Source organism: Pseudochaenichthys georgianus, chromosome 8, assembly GCF_902827115.2.
Source record: "Pseudochaenichthys georgianus chromosome 8, fPseGeo1.2, whole genome shotgun sequence".
Lineage (NCBI taxonomy): Eukaryota > Metazoa > Chordata > Actinopteri > Perciformes > Channichthyidae > Pseudochaenichthys > Pseudochaenichthys georgianus.
The window spans coordinates 19653769-19665454 of record NC_047510.2 but is presented as its reverse complement, the minus strand read 5'-3'; the positions used below and the strand labels follow the sequence as shown (position 1 = coordinate 19665454).

Below are 11686 nucleotides of genomic sequence, written 5' to 3'. Positions count from 1 at the left end.
CTAGTTGTTCTGTAAATAAACAGTATTTTCTTGCCTTTTTATTTGATTTGCGTATGTGATTGCAAACTGTGTATTTGATGGTAAACTGTGAGAATAAGTGTGTACCCCATAGGGCTGTACCCGAATATTCGACTATTCGAATATTCGTTCGTTGGCCAACTATTCGGGTTTCAATTTCATTATTCGGATATTCGTTTTTTTTTTTTTTTCAAACAAAAAAATATTTTTAAAAATAAAATATTTTTCAAACAAATTAATATATTTTTCTAAATGTATGCTATTAATAAAGGCGAATTGCCATATTCTTATACTATATTTATACTTTTGAATTGCACTGTTAAAATGCGGAAATATATACAATCTCAGCCTGTGCTCCTGACATTGCGTTCACTGTTCACAGTCACGAACGCAAATGGCACGCTTCACCTCGCTTCACCTCGTTTCACCCATAAAATGCCGAAGACTTCAGCTGTGTGGGACCATTTTAAATTGGACGACGGTAAAAAGAAGGCAGTGTGCCAAATATGTGATAAGAAACTGGCCTACCACGGTGGCACAACAACTCTGAAAAGTCACCTGGATGCTGTAACCTAGCTTAGCTTAGCTGTTGTGAAGTTGCCATGATGAAGCTGCTTTATCCGCCGTTTAAACAGTAACGTTAAACATGATAAAAACGTGCACTTACTTTGCTTGGAAAATAGTTGCAAGCAAGCAACCGAATTATTTTTTTATATTAGTTTTTCAGCATAGTGAAAATAATAGGAGTAATGTGGGAACATCTGGGGCTACGGCAATTATTGGCATAAAGTTGAGTAGCTCAGCCTAATAATACATTGTGGCCATAGGTGCATCCCCACGCATCCCAGCCATCAACATCCTCAACAATACAGCAGACCCTACAGTTAAAAAAAACGATAACGGAGAAAAGAAAGATAGAGATAACAGATGCCATAGTACATTTCATCGCTATGGATATGAGACCCATTTACATAGTCGAAGGCGAAGGCTTCAGAAAATTAATGAAGAAGATGGAGCCCGGCACTGTCCCCAAACGCTCCAGTATTTTAGATGCCATGTCTTGTAACTCAGATTGAAAACTCAACTGCCGTAAGTTTTACAACGGACATTTGGACCACCTCGGTGCGTATGGAGGCGTATATGGCTGTCACCTGTCATTTCATAACTCGCGAGTGGAAACTCTGTAACTTTGTTTTGGAAACCAAAGTAATGGAAGTAAACCATACGGGAGTAAATATTGCAGAACAGCTTGGAGAAGTGGCGGACGCCTTTGCCATTCCGAATTATAAGCGAGTAGCCGTTGTCCACGACAATGCCAGCAACATGAAGCTGGCAGCTGAAATATGTGTTTTGTATCTTTGTTTGACTGTTCAGGTTGTAAAATGTTATAGACGGAATGTGGAACCAGATTTGGTCCCCGGGTGCTGCGCTGGGTTAAATGCAGAGGACACATTTAGTTTTAATGTTTGCGAGTACTGATACAATAAATACATATAAATCGTAATAGTATGCTCTATCTGCGCTTCTGCTTAACAGCGTGTTGTCAGGTGTCTCGGATTCGGAGCGTGTTATGAAACCTTTTGGGGAAAAAAAAAAAATGTGAAAAAAAAATGTATTAAAAAAAAATACAAATCTCTCCGCACCGAATATTCGAATATTCGCTGCTGATTACTACCGAATATCCGGAGCCCGAAAAATGGTATTCGGGACAGCCCTAGTACCCCAATCCTGGATGATTTATTACCATTCCCATCACGACTGCACATTGTGTGCTGTGCGCTCAAGCTGTCACCAAAGAACAGCTTTCATAGTTCATCATGTGCCGTAAGTGAGAATGCTACAGGGAAAAGACCCTATCTGGTGTGTTAGCTCTAGTTCCACCTTTTGTACTTTGTGCTCAGAATAAATATTAACTTTATAAAAATGGTGGTTGGTGATAGTGATTTTGTGTTTTACCGTGTTTCATGTTTTTATTCAGCCAGTTCCAATTTCCTCTCTTCACAGTTTGCTTTTTGATTCACTCTTTGATTCATTTAGTTTTAACTCCACTCATCCACCAATGTATACATGAGCTAGCACCACTACACAGCTATAGGACTGAAAGCTACATTACTTATTCAAAACTATAACATACCGTTGTCATTGTTTTATATTTTTTGAAATAACTTATCAAGATGAAATATTTCAGAACTGGAACACATTTCTCGTAAAAAATAGATTCACTTTGAATATGTAAATTACAAGCCTATTTGCAGGCAGTTCTTCTTATAGGTCATGCTGATGTCAGTACAGTCAAGGCCTGTCAGTGAGCATCTAAGTAACAAACTGCACCGTCCCCTAAGGCCTGTCACCTCCATTTTCCAAGCACACAAAGCCCAAAGTCCACCCAATTGTTTAGGAGTGTAAAAAAAGGCAGTGAACTTTGGGACAGTGTATTAAAACCTGAAAATGACCTTCCCCCGAAGCTGGAAATCAGAAAGTTGCTGAAAGTGTAACAATTGATTTTGTTTTATTATGTGGCTCTTTTAAACGCTTCAGAATGTTGGGATTTCCTTCAGATTTGTTATCCCTGAGCCAATACAACCCATGAAAGACTGAAAAAGTAAAGTTACTTTTAGCAGGGGATACACCTCGCAGTCATGTGATGAAGGAAGGAACATTATGTTCCATTTCCTCTTCATTCATTTTTTCGAAACTCAAGAAAAGTTAGGTTTGTAGCTTGCACTGTTTGTTGTTGTTCTTCAGTAAAAATTAAACTGTTGCTTATATTTTATTTCTTCAATTATTAATAATTGAGTGCTCTAGGGCTGCCTTAAGGGAGTGGAGACTTATAACAGAAGTAAGTGTCCTTTGTTCTCTTTTCCCAAATGGACATTGTTACCATTGTCTCAAACAGATGCACTCAGAGGCAAAAGCTATATACATGTCAATGCCATAGTGAATCTCTGCTTATGGGAGGGTGTACCCACCAGCAGGACAATGACCAGTGGCATAAACTCCCCTTGACCCTTGTCTGTCCCACAGTCCGAAAGACAGGAAATATACAGGTAGAGGAACAAAGACATGAGAAGAGAGATAGAAATTAACTTTGCAAAAAACCATAGCAGCTGTTTCCTCTCACTATCACCCAACCAACATAGGAGTTACTTTTTATGAACTGTAGTTGCTGTACTCCCCTTCAAACCTCTCTGTGTGAGAGGCATGATTCAGTGAGAGAGAGAGAGAGAGAGAGAGAGAGAGAGAGAGCAAGAGAGAGAGAGAGAGAGAAAAAAACCTCCCCAGAAAAAGTAGTCAACTCAGCATGTTACCCCATTAGAGAAGGCAGATGTCATGGAGAGTGAAAAAGGAGAGGTCATGTATAAGATGAGAGACTAGTGATTCCAGCTGTTTGATTTTTGTTGGTATCATCCAGTATAGTTTTTTTCCTTGTCCATTAAAGGGACTGGTGGATTTCACTTCACATTTTGTCAGTCACAGAAACGAAAGGAGTATTGAGAAGTGAAGAGTAGGAGACGACAAGAGAGGAAAAAGAGCTGTTGGATCTACATGTAGAAGTTTCCAGTTTTGGATATCTGAACTTTTCTTATAGAGATCTGGACAGTGTTTCCCTTTTCACCATGGTGGGCCGGTGGAACCTCCTGATACTGGGTGAGTCACAGATCTGTCATCCATTTGCACAATGTTTGGATGGAAAATCATCTGCTGAGAGAGTTTTAAAATATTCTGTGCTCCGAACTAACGTTTTACAATGAGTGTCTATGCTTTCTATTGAAATCTAAGATAACATTTCAGACAAAAAACGGATTTCATATGAAACTTATACTATTCAACACACTTTATGCTGTAATTAAATAGTTATTTATGTTAACAATTGCTGCATTTTGTCAGGATTCTCATGTTATGTCACGGTTGTAGTTTTGTATGTCTGGTTATGGGTGTTTTCCTCCTTGTATATTGTCTGGTCCTTCTTCCTGTGTTTCCCCCTGTCGTTAGTGTCCCTGTGTCTAGTTGTTTGTGTTCACCTGTCACCCTTGTGTTTATCCTCCCCTGCCCGGCTGTTTCTCGTCTTGTGATTACCCCTCCCTGTATTTAGTCTGGTCTCTTCCTGTGTTCAGTGTTGGTTCGTCTTTTGTTGGTGACGTTCCCCGGGGAGTGTTCCATTTGTCTATATTATCCTTGAAATAAAGGCATTTTCAGCGTTATCTGCATTTGGGTCCTGCTTGCTTCACTCACTGCAACACATTTGTTCATAAAGCGTTTACAAATTGGTGTTGAAGAGCTTTAAAGGCAAATAAAAAATACAGTCACATGAGAACATAGACAAATCAGGAAATAACTGAAACAACAGACACACTTGTATTTCAACTTTCAGTTCAATGTTTTATTACTTTGTTTGAGAACTTTCCACCAAGACACAATCTGCCAGCAATTCTCCCTGAAGAAATTGTAAAAGTGAGAAACTCAAACTCTCCCAGTAGGCTACTTATTGGAGCCTCTCTAGCAGTCAGAGCCTGAAGCCTGAGTGTGTGAAAGAGCCCGAATGAATAATGAGAAAAGGAAAGACGTGTGACGCTTTTCTTCAACAACTTAAATTATCTGGGCCCCACGGCACAAAGGAACTCTGTTGTTGTTCTTCTTCTTATAAGTGATATTTTTACACTATGAGCTCATCGCATAGCAACCACAAGACTTTCCTCAAAGGAAGCTGAGTTCTCCTGACACCCACGTGTTGAATTTTAGGTTACAAAGTTTTTGAGCAATCTGAGGAAATGAGAGTATAAATTAGGGAATACACCTTTTTTGCAGTGCTGCTTTAAAAGTGACAACATTTCTGGGTCAAAGTGGTCATTGGTGTCACCATATATACGGAAATATTGAGAAATGTTCGTTGAGTAGCAGATGTTGCATACATGCTCAGTTGGGTGTGAACTTGTACACTGACAGTCACCTATTCTCATTTCAGCTCTGAACCTCTCCATCGTCATCGTCCTGTCAGAAACGGAATGCCCTGACGGATTTAATTTGTCCAGAAGAAAATGTGTTGGTATAAAAAACAAACTTCTTTGAACACATAACTCACTATGTATAATAGTAAATGATTTATAATATTATGTATAAGAAATGCATTTTATATGTATGACCACCTACACTTTTTTCTTAGGATAAAACGTATCTTGATTGCATCAATCCTCTTATCAATTCATGTTTCCTTAATTAAGATATCGATGAATGTGAGTTTGATGAGGACAATTCTGAAGGGCTATGTGGAAATGATGCAGTCTGTCACAACACGTTTGGCAGCTTCTACTGCAGTTGTGAGGATGGTTACAGATCCACATCAGGAGCTGCAAATTTCTCCGCAGCAACATCTGTCAAATGTGAAGGTAAGTAATCATGTAGGTTCAATCGAGGACAACAGACACTCACTTTCAAATGTAACCGAAGTTTTACTGATGCAGTCATGTACCTAAAAAAAATTCCTGTATGCACGATTTTTACTTTAAGATTTCAATGAGTGTTTGGAAGACGGAGGCCTCTGTGGACCTAATGCCTCATGTTTTAACACAATCCCACAATATTCCTGCATTTGTGAGGCTGGATTCAAATCCACTACTGGAGTGGAAAGTTTTCGTAACGGTGACAACATTACATGTAGAGGTAAGATGAGTATCAGTAAGCTACCCTCACATAAAGATAATACTGTGTGTTATATATATAACTGTTCTCTTATGTGTTTGAGGTGAAAAAACATTGGTGATCTCACATCTTTTCTTGTCTCGTTCCTGCACACATAGATATGGATGAATGTCAAGAGGAAAATGTTTGTGGTCAGAATGCAACATGCATCAACACACAAGGCAGTTTTAACTGTGTCTGCAATGCTGGCTTTAAACTGAAATCTGGTCACCAGGAGCAATGTGAAGGTAAGAGCTGTGACATACTGCAAACATATCATTTTAAAATCCAGTAATGAGTCTCATTGTCCCACAAACATGGAACCAACATTTAAAGTAATGTTCAATTATTGATTTTGTTTATTGTTTTTTTTTATTGTTTTTGACATGGACGTTCAGGTGGACCAGGATATTAATGTTCCATTAGAATTGACTAAAACAAAGTGCAAAAATGTTCCTTTCCCTGGTTTGTCTCCATTTTAGACATATGTATGATTGGCACGACAATCTGCGGATATGGAACCTGCTACCATGGAGCCAGCGGGCATTACTGTACATGCCATGCAGGGTTCACTAACTATGGCCACAAAGGGTCTCGCTGTACTGGTAAGAACACAGCAGCTCTCATTTATTCCAACATCCATCACATAACTGGTGTTTGTCATCAGCAAATGCATTTCATGATGCAAAACTTCCTGTTTCCTCAGAGTTAAACTGTGATGTATTCAACGATAAGATCAGTCTGACAGAGGTAACATCTGTTTTTATCACAGTTCCACTTGTATTTGTAAGGTCTATTTCCTGATACTATTGTTTAATTCTGCCAAAATTGCTTTCACAGGAATTTCATGTTGCACATGATCTCGTGAAGCAGTTGAAAGAAAGCTGTCTGGAGCTTACAGTGAGTGAAAATCCAAAAGAACTGGATGGAGAGGAAATACTCAAGGTATATTTCTGAGCATTTAAAAATTGAAATGCAATTTGACAATGCAAAAAAAGTATTTCGTTCTGCAGAAACAACGGAAACAGGAAGTTCTGCACCCTTTGAAGCCCTGTCACATGGTGTTCAGATGTCTGTGCTAGGTGTAGACTGTTTATGTTGATCTGAGTTAGTGTGCAGCCTGAAAGTCTGGCTCGACCCGACTCTGTCTCCTGTTTCTCCCCGCGCACACACACACTAATGTTGCTCCCTCTACCCCTCCTCTCCTGTGGCTGCAGCAACTGTTGTCTGTGATCGACAACCTTTTGTCCGGTGGAGCCTTCAAAGATAACAGGAAAGTCTCCATCTTTTTGACCATGGTGGAGGAAACTCTGAGGTTCATAGGACCTTTCATTAAGGCCCCTTGGACAGCAAGAACCTCCACTCACGCAGGTACAAAGAAAACTCCATTAGGTTGACATATTTTCTGATGCCGTGTATTTCAATAGCTGGTAGATTTATTGTGTGCTCAACAGACAGTTGCAATGCATGTTCATAAACAATGTTATAATCCATCTGGATCCAGATTTGAAGCTGCTGGTAAAAAAGGGGGATGACTTTCCCCAGGGAACCAAGACTTTCTCATCCAAGGGAGCTCATCTGAATATATCATTGAAAACAGCTGCTGGAGAGCCCTCCTATTACCCTGGTAATCATCATGCATATGATTAACAGAAATGTAACCACCAAGTTGTAGATAACTTATGTAATGTGACGAATAACCACCTAATCCAGTTTGATCCTTTTATGCTTCTGAAAGGCTTTACAACAGTGTCACATCTGAGCTATGCAAACCTGGAAGACTCTGCAGATGGTTTCTTTAGCGGAATGAAACGTCAAGAGGAACAAAGCTATAAGATCAACTCCAAAGTCGTGACTGTCACTGTCAGTAACAGAAACACAAGCCACCTCAAAGAGCCTGTCATATTGACTTTCGATCATCTCAAACAGGTAGAAACTAGTTCGCCAATAAGGATGATGATTAATCCTTGCATGAAAATATTGTTTCTACAACAGTCATTAATCTACTTTGATTCACAGTCAAATGAATTGAGCCACACCTGTGTGTTCTGGGATTCTTCAAAAGAAGGAGGGTCATGGTCTGCTCGTGGCTGCAGTGTGCTGACGTCCAACCCTAATTACACCGTGTGCTCCTGCAACCATCTGAGCAGCTTTGCTGTGCTCATGGCACTCCATGAAATAGAGGTTAGCACTCTCATATTACAAAGCAAATCATGATGCCTATTATTCAGAGTCTACAAATGAAACATCAATCCATGTCTGTGTACTGTAATGTCTTCTCCGTCTCTCCCAACAGGACACGTTTGAGTTGCAGCTGATCACCTGGGTGGGTCTGTCCCTTTCACTTATTTGCCTGTTTATCTGCATCCTGACCTTTTCACTGATCCACTCCATCAAAAGCCCAAGAACCACCATCCACCTGCACCTCTGCATCAGCCTCTTTATTGCCAACATCATCTTCCTGGCAGGCATCTCTCGTACTGAGAACCGGGTAAATACAAACAAAATAACAGCTTGTACTGTCAAGGTGGGTGCAGTAACATTTCTGATACCTTCGAAAACAGCAGAGTGATATGCACATAACAGCACAGCTATTGAAGGATTTATGTGGATACTGATCGCCAAGAAGTTTCTGCACTTTTTTTCTCCCCATTTCTCAGCATCCTATATGTCCTTTTTTCGTTCCTGTCATCATGATCCTCATCTCCTTCTGCATCAGGTTGGCTGTGCAGTGGTAGCAGGGCTGCTGCATTTCTTCTTCCTGGCAGCATTCTGCTGGATGTGTCTGGAGGGCATACAACTCTTCAGAATGGTGGTCCTGGTTTTCAACACCAGCTTTAAAACCCTCTACATGATGGCAGGGGGTTATGGAGTCCCAGCCGTTATTGTCGCTGTCTCTGCCTTAGCTAATGCCAAGGGATATGGTACCAAGAGACAGTAAGTTCCCTCCACTTGTTTGATTTTTTATTTATTCCCGAATACCAGGTTATGTTGACACCTCTGCTAAATAAACTCTCATTACTAATTGCAGCTGTTGGTTAAACCTGGAACTCATTTGGAGTTTCTTTGGTCCTGCCTGCGTCATCATTGTTGTAAGTAGAATTATTGAGTTGAAAGATGTCCTTAAAATTGTCAAAGGGCTTCTTCTAAAAAATTAACGTTGTTATTTGTTGCCTTTCAGGTAAACATTTTCTTCTTTCTCATCACTGTGTGGAAGTTGGCGCAGAAGTTCTCAAGTTTAAACCCTGACTTAGACAATCTGCAGAAAATAAAGTGAGTGTCTGTGTGTGTAGTGGTAGTGTGTATAAATATGGTAACATTTATTTGACATATATATTTGGAACAAAGTGCCCCAGATTTGAACCGTGTGTATCTTTGTTGCCTCCTGCAGGGTGTTCATCATCACTGCAGTGGCTCAGCTGACGCTGTTGGGCACCATGTGGATCTTTGGTTGTTTCCAATTTGAGGGGGCGCCAATAGTCATATCATACCTGTTCACCATCTTTAGCAGCTTTCAGGGGTTTTTGCTCTTTGTCATGCACTGTCTGCTTTCAAAACAGGTTTGTCAAGCCTCCTCCTCTCAGAAATCGAAAAAGTAGGCTCTGATGGTTTTTCTGGTGTCAAAACTTGATTTGTATTCTAATTTTAGGTGAGAGAAGAATATGGAAAGATCCTGTCCATATGCTGTGCACCTGGAAAGAAGAGTTACTCTGGCTTAAACTCCTCACACACCAGCAAAGCTCGTGTAAGCAGTTAATAATATTTTACTTCAGTGTGTCTCATTTACGTAGTATCCAGAATTTTGCAGTACAAACTTAGTAATTTGAACACAATGCAACATAGAAATGTTCATGTATGTGATAGTACAGTTTGATTTCTACTTAAAGTTTATTTTAATAAAAAGAAAGAAGTTCTGGAAAATAGTTGTACCATTTGATAAATAACCTTAATTTCTCGCCAGGCAACCGTAAAATTAAGTCAAACATTTGCATGCATCTGGACAGCATAGTTCAACATTTGTTCTGTAATTAGATTGCTTAGGATACTTAATTTAGTTATCGGAAGGTTACTTGGAAAGCTTCCTAAAGGAAAACACATAGTATTTTCCCATGGTTTGAAGATGACATGGTATTTAAGGTAACATGAAGGGTGTCAGAACAGAGCTGTCCTGATAAAGAAAGAATATAGACTGAAATGTCTGTTGTGACTCATCGGCATGTCTTTTTCCCGTTACTCAGGCATCCAAGACCACCCAGGACACGGGGGAGTCTCGCATCTGAGGAGTTAACAAGTCTGATTTATTTCAAGAAGAAGGCCATCTTAGATGAATAGCTTACTTTTGCCGTGAAACGTGTAGTCAATGCACCAGCTTCATTGCAAAATGATGTAAATGCTTCTTTACATTTTCATGACTTTTTTTTCTTTTTGTTTGTTTTTGTGAGTGGGTATTGCATTTTAAGCTATTAAAAAAGGAAACGTTGACTAATTTATTTATTACAAATCAAGAAATAAGAAATTACATTCGACAGTCATAGAATTAAAGAAACTGGATGGTTTTTTTTCAAACGGCACTTTTAAGAGAGAATTGTTGAAAATTGTTTGAGAAAAATAATCTAAAAGTTATTTAAAAATGTTATCACTGCTAAAGAATTTACAACACATTATCGATAGATATTTTGATCAACACCTGTTTTATCAGGAATATATGTATGGTACTTTATGCAACATGCAAAGACAATCTAAAAGATATTTCTAAGACAAGCACTTTTTACTGTGGAACTTATTATCTAAATATGACCACCACAAAGAAGGACGAATATTAGAATTTTTATGTATTTTTTGTGTATATATTGCTACCAAATTTAGTATTTATAGTAAGTTACCGTATTTTATGCTCCATTTAGCGTGCTTTTACATGTTAAATGTCAACATTTTTATTTACTTAGTTCCAAAACCTGAAGGTTCAGAGATAACTTTTGTATTTTTGTGTTTTACAATGTCATTTTCGTTTTAAGCACTGGTTTTAGCAGCAAGTTCTGATAGGTCAAAAAAATGCAATGCAAACAAACGTATATAGGCATGACTGGCCTTGAATCAGTTGATGTAAAATATACAATAAAGATTTTGTGAACAAATAAAGGATTTCTTTCAAGTTTTTTTTATGCAAGATTACAAATAGTAACAAGATATCAACAAAATAAGAGCCATCCTTTATTCATATCTTCTGACACTATACGTTTGCCAACTGCATTTGACTTGACTTGCACATAAAGAGGAAATGGAAGATGATCTCCTCTTCCTTCCTGTTTGTGTGGAATACAGACAGGATGTTCTCAACAGCAACAACAACAAGTCTGAAATCTCCAAATTGATACTTGAATATTAATGCGCAAACCTTAAGTATACTCCTGAAAGAAGTATTTTGCTGTTAGTTTCAATGTATATAAAACAGATTAATCCCTCTTTAAACATCACAAACCTTGGTACTGATGCACAAGTATACCAGAAACCCTTTAGGCACCTAATCATCATCATGATCTTTCGAACTCTTTTGATGTCCTTTGTTGTGCCTACTCTCTGTTTATGTGACAGTCCCTGGGTGATAATCATCATTGAGTAACAGACTCAAATTTCTTTCTGCTTTGAGGGAAATACATTTGTCATTGCGAATTTGAGAAAGTAAATAAGAAAATGTTCGTAATAGCTGACTTTTGTAACTGTTGAATTATTCAGCTTGCACTGAATCAATACAACCAAAAGTAATGACTGAGATCCCCCCTGGTTCAAACGATCAGCAGAGAAGATGAATAGATGCAAGGACTACATCCAGGGAGGGAAAGAGGATGGAAAATGCAGATCCGGTATATGGAGATAAAATAGCAGCCACGTCTCTGGAGAGGGAGAAAGTCGGACCAGAGAGAAAGGGAATCTATCATAGAGGCAGGGGAAAGAAAGGGAGGAGAACGAGAGCAAATGATTGTGAACAACAGTG

The 11686-nt window shown here is 38.9% G+C and overlaps 1 protein-coding gene across 1 annotated transcript; it reads left to right on the top strand.

Moving 5' to 3' along the window:
* Positions 1-3314: 3314 nt before the first annotated feature.
* On the top strand, positions 3315-10240 carry LOC117450661 (adhesion G protein-coupled receptor E5). The gene is made up of 19 exons (XM_034088552.2): positions 3315-3666; positions 4982-5062; positions 5238-5402; positions 5524-5676; positions 5814-5942; positions 6177-6299; positions 6401-6444; positions 6535-6639; positions 6912-7065; positions 7199-7321; positions 7433-7623; positions 7714-7878; positions 7991-8185; positions 8414-8631; positions 8726-8786; positions 8876-8967; positions 9086-9254; positions 9344-9439; positions 9933-10240. Exons 1-19 carry the CDS (start codon positions 3636-3638, stop codon positions 9972-9974), a joined length of 2337 nt encoding a protein of 778 aa, XP_033944443.1. The 5' UTR covers positions 3315-3635; the 3' UTR covers positions 9975-10240.
* The last annotated feature ends 1446 nt before the right edge of the window (positions 10241-11686 follow it).